The 20,263-nt window shown below is 31.4% G+C and overlaps 1 protein-coding gene and 1 long non-coding RNA gene across 3 annotated transcripts in view; one reads left to right on the top strand and one right to left on the bottom strand.

Annotated features, from left to right (window-relative positions):
- LOC143195525 (pH-sensitive chloride channel 2) overlaps window positions 1–20,263 on the bottom strand; it is a 70,910-nt gene that overhangs the window by 14,797 nt on the left and 35,850 nt on the right. For both annotated transcript variants that reach the window (XM_076402767.1, XM_076402777.1), the window contains 4 exons: window positions 19,276–19,538; window positions 10,842–10,990; window positions 10,625–10,788; window positions 6,203–6,352 (listed from right to left, as the gene is read on the bottom strand). In XM_076402767.1, the coding sequence (XP_076258882.1) occupies window positions 6,203–6,352; window positions 10,625–10,788; window positions 10,842–10,990; window positions 19,276–19,538 (726 nt within the window). The remainder of the gene's footprint in view (window positions 1–6,202; window positions 6,353–10,624; window positions 10,789–10,841; window positions 10,991–19,275; window positions 19,539–20,263) is intronic.
- LOC143195578 (uncharacterized) lies at window positions 1,386–6,174 on the top strand. The gene is made up of 2 exons (XR_013005556.1): window positions 1,386–1,639; window positions 6,001–6,174. It is a non-coding gene; the product is annotated as an uncharacterized LOC143195578 (long non-coding RNA).

The following is a 20,263-nucleotide window of genomic DNA, read 5'->3' as shown; positions in this document are numbered from 1 at the left end:
GGAAAATCCAAAAAAAAAAATAAATAAAAATAAAATAATTTGACTAAAAAGAAAATTGTAAATCTATTCACCATCTTGGTCTCCATATAAATCTAAAAAAATGATTGTGATCTTTTCGATTGAACAACCTAACGTAACTGTTATTGCGATTATTCTTTCATCTCTGTTCTCTATATAAAATGACAATTTCCACTTATTATAATCATGGAATGGTTTAAAACTACACTTTCGGTATACATAATCTTTTGTTTGATTTTAAGATATCTGCTACCGAAGCTCATCAAACACATTTAGAATATTATGGTGATACTGCTCCATCATATTCCAACTTTTATTTTTCAAAGTAGTGATTTTAATGTTAATGATAGACAAGAACCAAAACAGTCCGAACACAACTAATTGTGTCTTGCAATTGGACGAAAACCTAGTTCGAACACGAATATGAATCGCTATAAAGTTTTGGTGTGGTATGAATATGGTGGAAGCGACATATAGTTAATTGCTAATTACTGAAACTGAATGTTACTTGTTACTGCATGTTACTTATGTTTATCGACGTCAATTGAACAAAATAAACAACTTATAGTTGAAAAAATCCAACAATACGGAGTAACGGAAAACGCTCAAAACATGTTGCAAGAATTGTGAAGGATAAACTAATTACATCCAATATACTCACTAAATATAGTACATTCTGATGTCCTCTCATTCAGATCGATGCAGTATAGCTTGTCTAGCAGACGATTTGTTAAAAATTGCGAAAATAGATCAGTGATTGAAACGCTGTCAAACCAACATCGTTTTTTCCATGCTGCCAGAAAGATGAATAGAAGTAATAGAAAATGAAAAATAGTACTTTGATTTATAGATATTGTAGTCATTTTTTTCTATAAAGGCCTTTCTAAGGTAAAACATCGTCAAAATACATGAAAGCAACTAATATTATAATAATATTATATAACCATAAAAAACAAAACAGAAATAGGTCATAAATATTCTAAAAATATGAGATATATTGTATATATACCCAATGTTTACACAACGCTTGTGATCTATGAGTTATTTTCACATCTGCTGCGGACTAATTAATAATCCGTTTCGAATCAAGCCCGTATTGGACGTATTTCCAATAAGCAACGTTATAGGTGAACGTCTATTTTTATTTTCGAACATAATGCCTTGATGAAACTATTACCAGTTTATAGCTTTTCGTTATTTTTAGCTTCCGTCAACATATTTGTGGAATGGAAGCCGGATTTCTTTCTGGGCGGATGGAGATACTGCCACAAAGGTTTCTTCTTCTTCAGTTTCTACGTTGCGGTGGCGGAATATCTCATATTCTCCCTGATGGTAATCTATGTGTGCACCCAGTTCGCTTACTTCAAACCGACGTCTCGATAGATTCAGTGTTCAGAAAAATTTGTTACGAATAAAGCGTAAGTTTTAACAGGACCGATGAGTTTTATTGTTGCGTCAAACTGTCAGTGAAGGTCGTTTCAAAACGACAGGAGCTGATTTAAAATGAATAAAGGGTCGCTTTTTGATGTGGATGTGGATGATTATGATGTTAGTGACGTGTCTGATTTCGAGTTCTTCCAGAAGAATAAACTCATGGAGAAACTGGAACAGATGCCCTTGGGTAAGTAGTTAAACAAAACTATATTTTTCTATCCATTATTATAACAATTCCTTGGCATTTTTCAAATAATAGAACTAATAGTCATGTAATTTTAAGATAAAGATTGCATTATTTAATAGATACATATTGCTATTTACATTACAATGTCTGGTTGATTATAGTAGTTTTTAGAATCGTTCTTACTTTAATCTATATCAAGCATGGTATTTAATTCATATAATTGATATTATTTAAAAGTATAATTCTTTCATTGTTCTCTAAACTGTTTTTAAATCAAAAGCAGTTATATTTCATACTACAGATCCATGGACTGAGTTTAAAATCTATTCTAGATATGGATATTTGTGTATAGATAAGAGTGTAAAATCCAACCCAAAATAATTATCTCTATCACACTATTAACCAGTATTAATAAGGATTATTTAATGCCGTTGTATGGTTAGAAGTAGTTAAACAATATGTCCAGTCGCTAAACGTAGTTAAACAATATTATTCGTTATAACACAAAGTTAAACCTCATACAGTTATCACAACAAGTCATTGCCCAGTAGTCAATTTTTCATCATTATTTGTTTAAGTTAATTATACTTAAAAGCCTTTATAAAATTCTCCTACTTATAAATAATCAAAGTAAACTGAACAAAATTATGTTGGTATACTAAAATTTATTCCTGTAAAAATAACTTTCTACCAATTTTTTCTAACAACACTTGAATAATCAATAGTAACACATATGTGTACACAATATTGCTTAATAATTTTAAAAAATATTTAATAATTAAATGATAGAGACAAACAGTGTAACTAGTATATAAACGAAAAACAATGAGCACAACCTGGTGACTAAAATATGCGCCTACTATGCGTGATTTTTATTTCATTCATTTTTTGCATCCAATACTTTTAATTGGCATCCATACTTTTATCACTTACTGATACATGATGATATATGTAGGCGTGTTATGTTTATGGCCTATTTCTCTTCTCAGTCTTCTTGCTTCAACAGAGGTCTCCCTCCGATTTTTCGCCTCTCCGTCCTTGCTTCCCATATTCTTTTTATCTGTCTTGTATCCTCCATACTCTGGAATCATCATCAACTGATTTGTCTACACTCTATGTATGTTTCCGCTGATTCAAAATTGAGATCGGTTGTTATTTCTTTACTACCTTCTTTTCATCTTGTTTAACTTTGTTAACATCTGACTCTTTTTAACCACACCGGTGACGCAACGAAAAGATTAGAAATTCTATGTAAAATGCTCTGTACAATTTCATTTTAGTTTTCCTTTTTATTTAATAATATGCTATCTATAGCGAAATACAAATTCATGCTTTTTTCAACTCTTTTATTTCAACGTTTGTTAAATTTCGAACACTTGGTTCAATTTTGAACACATTACTTTAGAATTATATAATCAAATAGATAGACCTAAGTGACTCGTTCTGTATTTACACCCTCGATTTGGATCAAAATCCATCATAATCCAAAATATTTTCCAAACCAATAGAAGCTACAATAATTGTTGTACATATTATGAGCACAATATTTTAGGAAAGAGTTGGCTTAGCTTGTTAAAATATAACTCGACCAAATCATCATACCCAAAATAATGCTTTTACTAAAAGTTAATCGTCCAAGGTTGTTTTTGCAATTGACTTTCTCTTTTCATTAGTTGCCTATGACTATCCTTAAGTGCTTCATTCTCCAAAGGAATAGCAAGATATTTTGAACGGAATAATTAAATGGCATTTAGAATGTTTAAATAATAAATAATTTGCTAAACCATAATAAACAATTTAAATATTTTAAAACTTTTGTATGAAGAATCGCAAGCAAAAGTGAAAGTACTTTAAAATTGAATAACATGTCCAATATTATTTTCATTAATGAAAATATTAATAACAAACAGATAATAAGAAAATTATAATTACATATTGCTTAAAAACTTAAAAATTATATTTCAAGAAAAAATAGTTTTCAACAATAGTTAAATTTTAACTTTTACTACACTTATTATTTGGTTATTATATTTTATTTCTAAGCAGACAAATTAACTATCCAAACAACTCAAATAATTTTAACTACAGCTATGATAAGTTCGAAGAAACGTAATTTCTCTAATTTTTTGGTTTCTCTATTTGTTTTAAAGCATGTTTACTTTATTCATTTTAAGGACAATGAAAAAATTATATTGAACTGAAAAAATATAATAATAATAATACTGTAAGATAAATAATAATTTTAAGAAAAATTAGTAATTATTTATGATTGTAAACTACATAATTTGTTAAAAACGTTTTACATTTTATCATTTTATCCACGAAAAAGGAAACTGTAAATTATACCTGTCTTTAATATCAGTCACTAATATCAAGTAAGCTGATTACATTTCAATTTCGAATCAAATCTTATATTTCAAATAACCTCAATGAGATTGAAACATTATATTCCTAGAATTTCTTAATTTTAATTGGCTCTTATCTGTAGATAATTACAATGGAGGTTTACTATATTTAGTTAATGTAATAAAAATAATATTTAAATAACGGTAATTTTATTTTATAAGGCTACGATACTAATTTTAGAATGTAAATAGTACTATAACTAGCATACGTGATATATATAATAATATAGTTAAAAATAAGTTGATTACTGATATTTTAAATTAAGAAATGGCTGGTGTATTAGGTATTACTTTTTTACTTTTTACTTTAGAATGACGGCTTATTGAGAAAAATTGGCACTATACATAACAGGTGGGACAAAAGTCCCGCTACCGCTTTGATTGTCTATAACTTTTCTTTTCGCTATAATTGAAAAATTAGATCGGCTAAATGCTAACCGCGATTTGCTATGGAACTGTCGGCTTTTTTAAAGGCATTATTCATGACAACCTGCAACATCTGAGACTGAATTTCTTCAATTTCGTGACGAATATTTTCTTTAAGATATTGAACCGTTCGGGGCTTATTCATAAAATTTTTATTTTAAAAATCCCCTTAAGAAAAAGTCCGGTGCTGTTAAATCCGGAGATCTGGCTAGCCATACTAAGTCGCTATTTCGTGAAATTAATCTTCGTGGAGAAACGTCATTCTATAACTGAATTGTTGAACGAGCTCTGTGAGCTGTTGCTCCATCTTGCTGAAACCACATATCGTCTGGTCATTTCTCTTCCATTTCAGGCACAAGAAAATGTCGAATCATATCTTGGTACCGTTCAGCAGTAGCAGTAACTGTAACACCTTGATTATTTTCAAAAAAATAGGATGTCAATCATGTTTCCAGCATGAATATCACACCATACACTCGTTTTTAGTGGATGCAATGATGTTTCTTGAATTAATTGAGGATTCTGTGTTCCCCAACACCGACTGTTCTGTTTATTTATGTAGCCACTGAGAAGAAAATAGGCTTCATCATTCATTATCAATTTAGACCAACAAACTTCAGTTACACCAGACATACTTTTGCTCGTTCCTGTGGCATATATTTATCCATATTAAAATTTGGAAGTCAACACAACACAACGGTTAAAGCGAAACTGAGCTAAACGTCATATAACCAAGACGGCGCGTGATAAAAATGGTAGCGGGACTTTTGCCACACCCTATATTAATCAAAATATTCTTCATCATTTTTTTCCAACTTGATCTCCAAGCCTTCCTTTACCATTGACATAAAAATCACCACTTCTAAACCGTTGATTGAAGTTGACCAAAATTGAATATTGATTTTTGAATTGAGAATAATCAAACAACAAAAGATTAGCGTCTATATACACTAAATAATTCAATAATATTGAATGGGAATCTGCTGTTTTATGTTAAAAACAGAAATGTCAAAACTATGGAATTTAATGGGTTGTTTAATAGTTATTTATATTGATACTTGCTGACTAAAATACATGTAAGCACTTAATATATAATTTACAAACACTATTTAAAATAATATTAATATTGTAATATTGAACTGAGTCAAAAGAATGTTTTATCTTTTGGGGCTATACATAAATCCAGCTAATTATTGGTATCTTCATGTGATATGAAATATATATGAAATATATATGAAATTTCATGGCTTATATCAACATTATCACAATTCATTACAACAATCTTAATTTTTTAATAATTTTAACCGCAGTATGTTATTCAATAGAAATAGAATAATCAATCTTAAATTGTGCAGACCCAAAAGAGCGGATTGCAATACTGTAATGATAATAAATGTCATTCTCGTGGCACTCTTTAATTGAATTTGAATTTTTAATACTTTTTTTAATACATCTATAATCTTCTTTAATACTTCTATTTTAATATGTGTAAAAGTACTTTATTATATACTAAAGTAAAATTTGTTCCAGATGAGAGAATAAAATATTTGGAAAACTTACGACTCCTGCTTCAACGAAGACAAAAAGCCGAAGACTTGACTCAAGGCATCATCATTATTGTTGTATTAGTAATGTTAACGGGAATTCTATATTTTACCATGTAAATTTAAAAGTTGTTAGTAGTAAAACATTTATTATAAGAATATGTTATCATTTCCTATTATACACTTACCCAAACCACCAGTATCAAACGATGTATGTACAGTACTTTCTTCAGTCCAGTACGAATCCAAGACAAATTCGGTCAGGTGAAGATTACTGGCTATTTGAACTGGAGTGACGTCCATCCATTTTAATATCAAATTTGACGTATCGTATGACCCTGTAAAACCATATTTTTTTAAATTTCTTATCAAAAAATCTCATTAAATAAAATAATTTTATTATGTTTATAATTTTCTTGTTTAATTTTAAAAATAGTATTTATAAAAAATAATTTACAAACAGCTATTAGTACCTTTTTTAACAAAAAAAAAACACCCAAAAAGTAAATAATTTTAATAATGAAATAATGAGTTGGGGAAAATGAATAATTTCAGTTTATATAGTTGTTTTTTCGAACCGAATTTATTCATAACAACCACTAATTATTGATGTGCGACTTTTTGCTATTTTACTGGTAAATCCACAATTCCGTTACTAAAGACTGCTATGTTATTTTTGACGCTAACTTTTAACTATTGTGACAGTTTGAAAAGAACAATTGGTAGTTAGTGTATATCCGGGCTATATAATTGATTAATCGACTATTTCAAGCAATTACTCTCGATTTGTGTCAACTTACTAAAGATGTAACATATGTCTTGCGTTGGAGAAAGAAGATGACTCCTTCCCTGTTGAATAATTCTCAGAAAGCTGGTCGTTTATTTGCCTGACTTCAATCGTATTAAAAATAGTAAATTTGATTTGTGTGGCCCCATCAACGCAGGCACTGGCATCACTTTTTCGAGTCATCTCATTGGCTCGTTTCAAAGGGCTCCATAAAGGGATTGTTTGATTGGTTGATTTCATTTCTATAAAGCGATTGTTTGTTTGTGAAGTCATTTTCTGTACGTATGCCATAGAATAGGTTCAGCATTTTTCCGTGCTTATGTTACTAAATTATAATCAGTATTAGTTTATTATAAAGCATTTTCGATCTCAGAAGTTTTATGCAGTTTTCGTTTACGTTCAATTATTCATTAAAACAATTAACCAATAATACAAAATAAAATAATACAATACATACATCAGGAACTTGAGACTGATATTATAAAGACAAAAAAGTATCTCAAGTCTCAATTCTGTTATGTTTGTTATATGATATTCTTAACAGTTAGTTAAGCTATCTCTTTGATTTATCTCCTGGATTTTGCAATAACAACAACACAAGAGCAATTTTGACATATATCGTAATACCAAAGATTTTATTCCTTTTAACTGTCTGATCAATTATTTTCGTAATCTTTTAAAATATTTTTTATTAATAAAAATATTTATTTTTAATTAATATAGGTTATATTTATAAGTTATTATATATATATATATATATATATATATATATATATATATATAACTCGATTTCGTTATGTTTATTCAATATCTTTAAATAGTTAAAACTATGGTCCTATGGTTGATGTTATACGTCTATACAGTCTACCTCGACTTTTATTCATTTTTTTAGTAATTATTTTGTTAGAAATTATTTTAGTAATAGGCCAATCGGGGCGAGATTCATTTAGGCGCATAATTTAAGGCCTATTAAAGGGAGAATTTCCTATGTAATTAATTTATAGCTAAATATTTTCTAATAGAACAGAACCTTTCAATAAAAGCATTGTTACTTATAGATTATGCACCTAGTCAACCAATATAAGAATACCTGAGGTACACTATAATCTAATACTATAATATAAGGTACACTATCAAACATCTGTCTTATCAAAGAATTTTGAAAATATATTTAAGGCTTTGAAACAGCTACCACTAAGAGGAGCTGTTTCAAATTTGCATATGTTCACGAATGTTCTTAATCAAAAAACTGTACAAAATGTTGGAACAACCTCTTTTGTACCTGTAATGAAAATGACGATTGTTCGATTAGAGAACAATTACGATCAAATGCGAATATATTTTTCAGTGCGTCCTTAAATGTTGTTGACCTACTTATTGAAAATAGTGAATTCCAACATTGGTTGTACTTCAGCTTATATTAAATTATAGGACGAAGATAAGCAGACGAGTGATAATAAGGAGGAAGATTATTTCCACAGATGTTAGAAATGTAGTCACTATGGGACAAACTAAACAAATCTTTAACAACCATTAAATTGAGTTGAAAGTAAAGAAGTATCTTACACAGACATTTTAGGTCTTTGAAAATTACGGTCGCAGGCATTGGAAGACAATACCCAGAATTATTTAACCTCTTTATTTCAGATCTTCCTCTACCTAACCTAATATCCTGTCAATTCTCCCATCGACCACATGTATTAATCGTAAGTTAAAATAAACAACTTTGATTCAACCAGTGTTTTTAGTTCCCGTGCAAATTCCTTCCAAAAATAGTAGTGAGTGTTCTGATAAATAATCGCAGCGGCAGCCACACATTTCGACCGACCGACCGACCCGACGAACATTCCTACAATTGGTGACCCCGACGTGATCAAAGTGCCTAACAGGTAAATCAACTCAACATAAGCCACTCGACAGGTGCTTGACACGTACATGGAAGGATAGCACGAGGAACGGAACCCATCAACATCACATGGTCGACGACATCCCACGAGACTAGCCTGATGGACGAAAACCACAGAAGCCCACCATGTATATCAACACATGAGCACCCTCGCATCACGAAACGGGACACGTAACACATTTACAGGTACCCTCAAACAAAGATAAACGCCTCAAGACGAACGACGTCCTGCTACAGCTCCGATGGCAGCTGATCCGGTAAAACTCCTCCTCGCTCAGGTTGGGATCCCCATCTCATCAGCAGTCCCCCGGCGTTTGTTTGCGTGATTGCGGGTGCATTCCGGAACTTGCACCACCTATAGGTACGTTCCACGACTGTTCCACCAGGAGGGTAGTTATGTGGCGACCGCCACGACCCTTTAGGCCATCACCAATTCACCATCAACAACTACAAAGGTTGGCAACGCCGGTGGATTGGTACCATGCAGTTCCAGGGTATAAAAGACCATCACGATGACGTCTTGCTCTCTTTTCTTATCACCGTCCCCCTGTAACAGTACCACTTCCACAGCGCTACCGTACTTCCTCTACCCAACCTAATATCCTGTCAATTCTCCCATCGACCACATGTATTAATCGTAAGTTAAAATAAACAACTTTGATTCAACCAGTGTTTTTAGTTCCCGTGCAAATTCCTTCCAAAAATACTAGTGAGTGTTCTGATAAATAATCGCAGCGGCAGCCACACATTTCGACCGACCGACCGACCCGACGAACATTCCTACAACGCTAAAATCACTGCTTTCTTCCGGCTTCCAGGTTCGAGGATACTCTTCAAGGACGTTTACAGAAGCAGCTCGATTATGCGGTCAAGTGGTTCAAATTCTGGAGGTTCTAAATCGACCACCTGAGAACCCAGGCCATAAGAAGATCATTTTCCATAAAAAGCGTTACGCACTGCGCATCTCGCAATTTAAGTTTGGCACCGCAACATTTCCATGGCCTTTCTAGCAGACTTCCCATCTCCATCAAAGGCTTATTTTACAAGATGTTAATTCGGTCCATACTCCTCTACGGATCTAATGTCTACTTCAAGTTTGTTACACTCAACCAGGTGAAAAGGATTCAAGTTTTCCAAAATAGGCTCCTACGGAGAATCTTAAACGCTCCATGATTTGTCAGAAATAATCAAATTCATAGAGAAACTGACACTCCAGAAATCAAGCGCTTCTCCACAAACAACAACTCAGCTCAAGTTCTTCTGAAAACGCTGTTGTTCACGAGCTTGTCGACATGCTTGGAGCTTAAGGCCGCGTCACCGCCAATCTCCCTTTTCCAGACTGCAGCGACCTCATGCATAGCTGCAGTCATAACTTTTGCCCCCATACGACAGATCACGAATTAACAGTTAGTTCCTACAGGAGTCAGCTGTGAGGCGGTTACGGTTTAGTGTATTGGCAAGCCGACAGGCAGTCCCACACAAAAATTGGAAGATAATGCTAAGCGCTAAATAAAGCAGCCTTGTGGATTATTTTATCCTCTAACTAAAAAATAGTGACCGCTGTTTTATAGTATTTGTATAATTTTTTATAAATATATATGTATATAATTGTTTCTTTTATTAATAAGTTTGTTTTTTAAATAACTCAAATCACGTTCTCTAATGTAAACATTCCGATAATATGAACTACACTTTATTTGAATTAGTATCTGATATTTTATAACATGACTTAACAATCAACGATACTATACGATTTATTGTTGTTTCTGAACTGTTGCTAGATGAAAAATTACATACAAAGAAACACATACACAAGTACTTGATTCTAAGCAAATTGCTATAAAAATTTGAATTACTCTTTTCGGAAAATATTATTTGATTCTAATTAGTTATATAAATATTTTCACTAATACATACAGCTTGTCCATGTAATCGCACATGTCTGATAATCAAACGGGAACTTCTGCAGGTTCATCCAGCAGTAAAACGTCAAGGTCATTCGATACGAATAGGTAACGTTTCCGTTCGGCAGGATTTGCACGAAGACATCGGTACCATCAAGGCCCATCAGCGCCGACTCCCTGCATACAAAAGAGATAAATTAATCCTTGAAAACTAATAAGGACACTCTCACCTTTCGTTTTTCACAGTTAAATGCGGAACCCAGATTTTGTTCCTCAACGGTTCCTCGCCTTGAATGCTGCCTCTTCTTGGCGAAAAGGTGTCGTATTTGAGTCGATTGTCCATGTAAATGAGTTGCACGTATAGGTAGGATTTCATTTGCTACAAATAATTAAAATAAGAGTAATTTTTTATTATATAAAAATATTCATATTTATATTAATGCAAAAAAAATTGTAATCATCAATCAATCATCCACATTGTATACTTTCAAAGATAATATAATAAATATGTTATATATAATTATTCGACTATTGATATAGAATTATTTAGGTGATTCCATGCATTGTAATCATTTTTTTTCATTTTAAGTAGATATTTATTTAGAAAAATTAGTACAATAACAGGTCAGTTGAAAAGTCGCCGGCCTATCATAGTAAAACACATGTTTTTGGCAATTTTTTTTATTCAACATAATTCCCTTTAAGGGTGATACACCGAATATAGCGACCCTCCAACTTTTCGTTATCATTTTTATGGTTCCATTTGTCCTTTGCTTCAACATAGGCCTCAATATCGGCGATCACCTCTTCAATCAACGAAAATTTCTTCCCGGCGAGCATTATTTTGAGATCTGAGAACAGGAAATAGTCGCTGGCTTTCAGATCTGGAGAATACGGTAGATGAGGAACCAATACCAAGCCTAATTCATGGATTTTTGCCATCGTTTTCGCTGACTTGTGAAACGGTCTTGGTGAACCACTTTGTTTTTTTTTTAAATACGGCAGTTTTTCAGCGATTTTGTCCTTAAACTTTGCACAGAACTTTCTCATACCCAAATATTCGTGAATAATAGTGCACGTTCAGTTGATATCTTTAGAGTGTCTGCTATTTTATTTAATTTCAATGTACGGTCATTCAAAATCATTTTGTGGATTTTTTAAAATTCACAAACTAATGATCCGACAGCTGTCAAATTTATACACGAATATTTTGAGGATTAAGGCTAACTAAACAACATAATATATATATATATATATATATATATATATATATATATATATATATATGTATATATATATATATATATATATATATACCAAAATATTTTCCATAGGTAAATTGAAAAGTTCCCGGCTACTAGAATTAAATCCATTTCTACAACTACTGCCTATGCCTTCTGTATTCCCATCTCTCTGGCAACACGGCAATACCTTCTCAGAACAACGATATCGATGTTTACTAGCGATGTGACAGCTAAGCCATGCTGCATCGACAAATGGTAATCGGGCAGCGCTATAACTCTTTCAACACGAGCTTCAACAGTGAATCTTTCACAACTCTTGCATGATAATGCAATGGAAGACTTTTTACCTCTAGCTCAATGCTGCTGGAATTTTTGCAATAATGCGTCGTTCAGTATGTTCAATTGTGATCAACAGACAGTAGCTGATCGCACCACATGCACAGTAAGACATTATGACCATGAATATTCCGCTTTTCCCTGGCTTACTCATGACTTCTTGAGCATGGGATTGTCATAATACATTCAATTTTAATTACTAGTTAGAATACTCTACAGAAAACTTCGAGGTTGTAAAGGTTCGAAATGGTATTTTCAGCCAATTCATGTAGTAGCCATTTTCTGAGAGTTGTAGCTGAGTTTTCGTCCCATAAGTCTTGTAATTCACTACATTAGAATTATTTTAATTCTCTAGGTAATTTTTTGTCAATGGCATCAAAATTACTAATTTTAAATTGTTGAAACCAAACAACCATTAGAGCATGATGGAACAGCATCACCATCAATTCCATTTCAAAAAAAGTAATAAATGTCGAAAATACAGGTTTGAGAGTTTCATGGTTAGCGTCTATATATACTAAATATATCAATAATATTAATATAAAACTGTTTTTTTGATGTAGAGATATGTTAAATATCGTATTTAATAGTTCATTTAGATTGTTTACAGTAATACTTGGCATGTTCATTATGTTAAGAAATTTGGATAAAAAATATACAAAAAGCAAGAACCTAATATTTTCCTTTAAAAATGTTTAACAATTATTTAGGATATCTGAGCAAAACTTGAAAGAAATTACGTTCTGGAAATTATGGTTTGCTATATTACATTAGATATATTAATGATTAAGACTTTTTCATCACAAAAGTTAAATTGTGGTTTTACAATACTGATGATTATGATACACCACTAAAAGTACGTCTCGCGCAGAACTGTTCATTCACATCTATTCTAAACTAGCCTGACATATTTCACAAATTTACCAGATATTACAGTCAGGTTAACTCTTTAAAATAAATTGCAATGAGGAGAAGTTTTATTTTCATATTACTGTTAGTAAAAACATGTCGTAGAACTAAGAAAAAATATTATCAAAACATGAATTAGGTCTACAGGACTATGACTCCACCTCATAAGTGGTGTGGAGAAGAGTTCAATGTAGATATAAATATAATAAAGATATAAATATAACCAAATAATCTACTGTCCACAAATATTTTGGGTATAGTTGTTCCTTTTTATTATGTCAAAATAAATTATACGGATTCTAATATTTGTTTTAATATTTTATTTATATTGTCAATTACTAGTTTTCATTTTTATTTTAGTGGTCTCTAGAAAAATGTTGTCTTGCAACAAAAGCTTATTGTCAAGTTAAAGGTTAAAAATTGTTGCAAAAATATCCAAGTAATCTTGATAATATTTATTACGTTTAAAGCTATATATCATTTTTAGTATTTTCCCAAGTCCGCTGACAATCACATGTATATTTTTAAACAAAAAGATAAAATCCTCTTAAACATAAAACCTGCATCCATTTTCTCGGGATTAATTTGAAGTGATTTAAATAAAGTCAATAAATTCTTAGTGTATTACTGCATTGGGATTAACGTCACAAATCTCAAAAATATTCATAAAATCAATCACAATCATTCTGATTTTTTTCCTTATCTATTTCTAAAGGCTCTTCTAAAGATATTGAGTTAAGATGAATTGATGTTTATTATAAATTACCCGAAAACAAGTGAATAAATCTGATATTTATTGATGCAGTTCAGATCGGATATTTAACTGATTATTTGATAATACATTATAATATTATAAATAAAATTTTCAAAAAAACATTTAAGTAATATATTTTAGTCAACGCGTAAAATATAAAATAGCTTGCAAGGTTGCAAATTCAAATATTCTATTACATAGATAATACTAAATACAAAGCAAGGACCAAATGATGTATTCTAAAACGGAATAGATTTCTATTTATGTCACATATAATTAAAAGTATATATTCTACAATAAGTGAACATGGACTTTAGTTTCTGTCACTTGATTGTGATTTTCACGATATTGAAAGCTTTATTTTATCTGAGAAGTGAACATTTTTGGCATTTTCCCCATATAACAGATAGGATAAAAAGTCCCGGGCGTAACAAAGAAAACGCGTTTTTTTATTGTTAAAAAGTGGCTTTATTTATCAACGTAAATATCAAGAGCCACAATAATTCCAACGCCTCTCTAACATCTCAATACCACTTTTGTAGAACGATTTATAGTTTGCCTCAAAATAGTCAAAATCACGTTCTTGTTTTTGGTCAATAGTGATCAAACGCGGCACCCTCTTTGAACAGAGCTTTCTTATAGTCAAATACTCATGCCATATAAAACCAACACATTCTTTTGGTATCTTTACGGTGTTAGCTTACTCACGCAACTTCACTTCTTGATCATTCAAAATAATTCTGTGGTTTTTTTGATGTTTTCTAGTGTTGCATCCTCATCTGGACATCCATTGCGTTCTGCATCATCGGTGTCTCTACGGACTGGTTGGAAGTAAGCAAACCAAAGTTTTATTCTTGTTTTTGATTGGAAGTAGTCCTTCTGACACTCCCATCAAGAAGAAAAGTATAATGCAAACACGAAATTGTTTTTGATCCATTACTTTGAAAATAAGTAGTGTCACTCTTAGCACAATAAGTCATAAAATTATGAATAAAATATCATGAAAGTTTAACAATTTCCTTTCGAAAGTTACTAGTAAAAACTAAAGTAGAAAGTAGTTAGTAGAAAAAAAGATCATAAACAAACTTAAAATTACTTCCATGTTGGTCTGATATATTTAATTAAAATTTTTATTAATATTAACTACATCTTAGTGTCATAAATAAATAATTTGAACGAATTATACGTTCTATATTGAGGCCACGACTATTATCTAAAACTAGTCAAAGTTTCGCAATCAATAAAGATTGCATCTTCAGTGCTGGCTTTGATACTGAATCAGGTGATCAACCAATAAGAACCGTACATTTTATAGACCGTTGAATATTTTTGAAAAACCGCGAGGATGTTATGTAAGATAGAGTTGATCTTATTATATAATATAATAGAGATGGATAATTTTAACCTTAACTAAAACCTTAACTTAATTGAACTAAATATATTCAGTGTTCATATTTCATTGCCAATATATATTCAGTGTTCAGCCAAAGCCTTACACATCGTTGATGTTTTTTATCCTCGTACATATCTATTTATGATATATTTATAATATTGTGTACGCAAAAATTCTTACCTATAAAAATTATACCTAGTCAAAGTATTTGTATAAGGTATACAGTTTTCGTATAATGACATTACATTTACGTACATATTAAATTATCTTTTTATAAGTCCAGACCCATATAGCCAACTTTATATTTCTTCATATAAAATAAAGCAATCCAGCAAACAAAAGAGGATAGAGGATAGAGAAAAAGTCAAAAGAGGATAGGTTAGAGGATAGAAAAGTTTTTGAGCATTGCCTTGATGAAAAATTAATGTACCATTTCTGATTGCCTATGCTGCCTATTTTCAGCTAATACTTGTTTGAATGTAATGTACTATTGTAGGCAAAGTATCACGGTTTAGCAGTTTTCGTTAGCGGTTAGTTCAGGTTTAACTGCTGATATTATATCACATTCACGATAAGCAACTCACCATAAACTAAGCATTATCTTGGATCTTTGGAATCAATTTTTCTGATGTAATGAGCTTCACATAATACATAATATCCTATTTTTCATAGTCACTAATAATATGTGATGAAAAAATAAGTTATGTTTCTAATGCTGAAGCAACTTTTGCAAAACTACCTCTCGCTGTCTATCATAATCACATCATATGCACTAAATTTCATTGATTTTCAATAATGTCTCTGTCTTAAGCATCTGTGTATTATATCTTCTCATTTGTGTATTTCCCAAATATGGTAGATTTTATACATCAAAATCATAATCCTTCAAGTTTAAAAATTAATATCTATAAAAGAGTTCACATAAAGCATATTCTTTATAAACTTTCTGTTGTACAAAAAGGAAATGGAAGGAAATATTGTACAAATTCACATGTGTATATAATACATATTTCATCAAAATTTAACACTTTTTTGTAGTAAGAAACTGTTTTTATGGCAGGAAGAAGATTACGATACATTAATAAAAGAATATTCGCAGATAAAAAATATCAGATTAAAAGGAAAAAACTCAAACCCAACGAAACAATCAAGAAAATAATCATCGAATACAGCTAATGATTTTGAGATGAACATTGAAAGAAGTAACTTTATTGTATATACAAGCACAATATGACAAAGACAATAAGTCCTTAATTTAGCAAAATAGTACATTAATATACTATCATTTCATTTTATGTGGAATAACTAATAATGCACAATGTAGTACTAAATGTAATTAATTAACATTAAAAAATATGATGATTTTTAAATGTTATAAAGTCCCCTTTTATCAACTAGGATTCTATCTAGACTGAACGTACAGTTTAACGTGGGCTCCGAACCACAGTCCTCGACATTAAGCCTACCGACTGGCGAGTGACCAACTTAGAAATCATCCCAGAAGACATCCGGTCTTACCCAGCCTGGTTACCGGCGTGACTGGGGTTATTTTCTTTGTCGGATTTTGCGCTCTTGCCTTGGAAAATCACAAATAATAAACAATCACAAATATAAATTTACAACCATACCCAAGCAGGATTTGAACCCGCGACTATCGCAACAGTAGATGGGGCCATTCTGTCGCCTTTACCACTGCGCCACTAAGCCGGCAAAATATGGACATTGAAAATAATTGAGTTATCAATAGTTCTAACTTCGATGTCTTATTATTTAACTCTTCATGCCACATATACGCCTTATTGTATCAAAATTGAAGAAAATATAGTTTCCAAATATTAATACGAACAATTGGAATGAAGGAAGTAATCAACAATATTTTATTTATGCAATCAAATCGGATTAACTGATTTAAAAATAATGAATTTATTTTCATATTTTAAGTTATGATTGATTAATATGCTTTGATTAATATGCACTGACGGGTTTTATATGCATGACAGAGATAGAATAAAATATCGATATATTCAACGTATTATTATTAAAGAAAATATATTATAAGTTGACTATTCTAACAAACAAAAAAGGAGATCCTTGGTCTGGAAAATATCAATACGTTCAAAAATATCGTTTATATTACCTTCTCTATATTCGAAAAAAATACATAGATATATCGATATTCTTCAGCTAGATTAGAGCGTAAACGTTATTTTGTTATGCGAGAGCATCAACAATTTCACGGGTTTTTATGGTTTTATCTGCGTATTTGCAGGACCACACCCATTTATACACATTAGAATTCATAATTAATAGCAAAATACATTATTTTAAGACTTTCATACAATAATAAGAAACCTTTAGGATTCAAGCATATATTTTTAAGAAGTAGTAAATCCTATTGAACGTTTTTTCAAAGTTAGTCATCATCCTAACTCCATAGGTCCACAGAATAAGAGATGTTACTGAAAAGACCTACGAAAATAAAAAAGATTGCTCAGCTATATTTTTAGATGTAGCACAAGCTTTGGATAAGGTATGGCATGAAGGCCTTATTCTTAAACTGCAGAAAATACCAAAACAACACACCGAACTATTAAAATCATACATTACAACCAGAAGGTTTAGAGTCAAACAAGAAGAAGCTTACTCTACAATAAAAGAATCAAAAGCAGGTGTACCACAAGGAAGTGTACTGGGACTGATGCTTTATCTACACTACACTTGTGATATACCACAAATGGAAAATATTACAATGGCTACATTTACTGATGATACTGTAATTATAGCTGTCGGAGACAACAGTGAAGAAGCCTCATGAAAATTACAGGCAAATGACAATATAAATAATTGGACAAAACCTTGGAAAATAAGAATTAATGAAAGTAAATCTGTACATGTGCAGTTCACCTATAAACAGACCGTACAAGCAACTAATAAATAAGTAATATTAAACAATACTATCATTCCATATAGCAACAACGCTAAATATCTTGGAATGAATATCGATGCAAAATTTCGCTGGAAGAAACATATAAAGAAGAAAAGAAAAGAACTGGAATTGAAAAATAGGAAAATGTACTGGCTAATTGAAAGAAAATCACAATTATCAGTACATAATAAATTGCTATTATATAAGCAAATATTGAAACCTATATGGACATACGGAGTTCAATTATGGGGATGTTTTGCAAAGAGTAACATAAATAAAATACAAATTTTTCAGAAAAAAGTCCTAAGAGGTATTGTGGGTGCACCCAAATACTATAGGATTGATTATCTACATCGAGACCTTCAGATACCCACAATCAGTCAAGAAATCAAGAGAATTGCAAGGGGGCATGAGGAAAGACTCCATTCTCACACGAATATTGAAATATTACAACTATTGAGTCCCACCAGAACAGGACACAGACTCAAAAGAATAAAACCATCTGATCTTGCGTAGTGTTGTTTAGTGAGGTGCATATATTAAAAAATCCAGCAGTGACATGTATAAATATTATTTCACCAGAGACTGAGATGGGGCCGATGGGTCCTCCTAGTTATATACCTAGATTTAAGTTCTCATTAAGACAAATTGTAGGTTAGACGGAAACGACTAGTAACATTATATTAATTAAATAATAAAAAAAGTCTTAACTCTATAATCTAAGAATAGAAAATTCAGGATTTATTAAACATTTCATGTTAAAATAGAAAGTATATTTATAAAGTATAGTTTTTATCTATTTTTAAACAACTACCCTCCCCACACAAAATGTTGTCTATGAAAAAAATAAGAGAAAAGGACTATTTATATCCGCGTAAAATGTAAACACTTTAAAAATAACATTTAGAAATCCAAGTGTTAAAGAAAGACAATAATTCCTTTTAAATTCGACACAATACCCTGTCAATATTGAGCATCGTTATTAGCAACATTTCAACGATATATCCAATCACCGATGTAATAATTGAAACGGTCAACGATATTTTCTTCACCTTTAAATGTCAGCTTATTTACTGACATGATGCTAATCAGCCAGGCTTACCTGCGGATCTGACGATTCAATATGAGTTAAATCGATCTGCATCCTCACAGTCAGCGGTTCGGTGGTCACCGGCTTGATGAGCCTATCGTAGCGGCAGGAATCCGTTAATTTTGAGGTAAATTCTTCCTGAGTTAGATGGTCCATTTCTCCCATTAGATTTAGAGGTAGACAGCTGATGTCAACAGGACGTGAAGGTGTCGTCGAGGTTGGACGCGTTGTTGTCGTTGTTGTTGTTGTTGTAGTTGAAGTTGTTGAAGACATAACTGCAAAAGATATAAAAGAAAATAAAAATAGAAACTTGTTCTAATGTATGACGTTAATGTAATTTAGGAGGTATTCTAGTCTAGAAATTAGAAAAAAAATGATATTTTTCTTATTAAAGTTTAAACTTTTAAGAATATACCATCAAGGGGATTTTTCAAAATATTATTTTCGAGGATATAGCTGCTTTAGTGGTAAGGAATTTAAACCGGCTTGGATGGAACGGGTCGAAACACAGACGATAGCAATCCTCCTGTGTCACGTCCTCCTCCTATCCACCTTAATACAGAAACACACAATAATGATGAATCACTGAATTCATTAATGTAATGCACCTAAACTTTAGTATTCTTTAGTACTCTAGAATAAGGGGTGTAAATATAGGGTTGCACTAAAACATTAAACATTAAACCAACTAATAATCCAACGCAGCTAAAACAAAGCTATACGATTAATTACAAATGTTTATAGCTACTTAACCAACGAAGAGCTGCACGATGACCTCGAAATTAAATGGATATACAAAGTGATCTTAGATTTCGCCTTAAAACATTAAATAATATGGAAGCAATACAGCTACAGGACAAAACGCAGGAAATCAGAAGATTGAAGCGAAGAACGATATTGTACAGTGTATAAGTGCAATCTTAACTTTAGCTTACGTAGTTTAGTTTTAATTTTGGAAATTCATAAAAATATATTAATCCCGTTCTCGCCTTTGTTGTCT

The sequence above is a fragment of the Rhynchophorus ferrugineus genome, unplaced genomic scaffold (assembly GCF_030347505.1).
Source record: "Rhynchophorus ferrugineus isolate W39M unplaced genomic scaffold, kcgeb_rfMv2 rfM1, whole genome shotgun sequence".
Taxonomy (NCBI): Eukaryota; Metazoa; Arthropoda; class Insecta; order Coleoptera; family Curculionidae; genus Rhynchophorus; species Rhynchophorus ferrugineus.
This window is presented reverse-complemented; position numbering and strand designations above follow the sequence as displayed.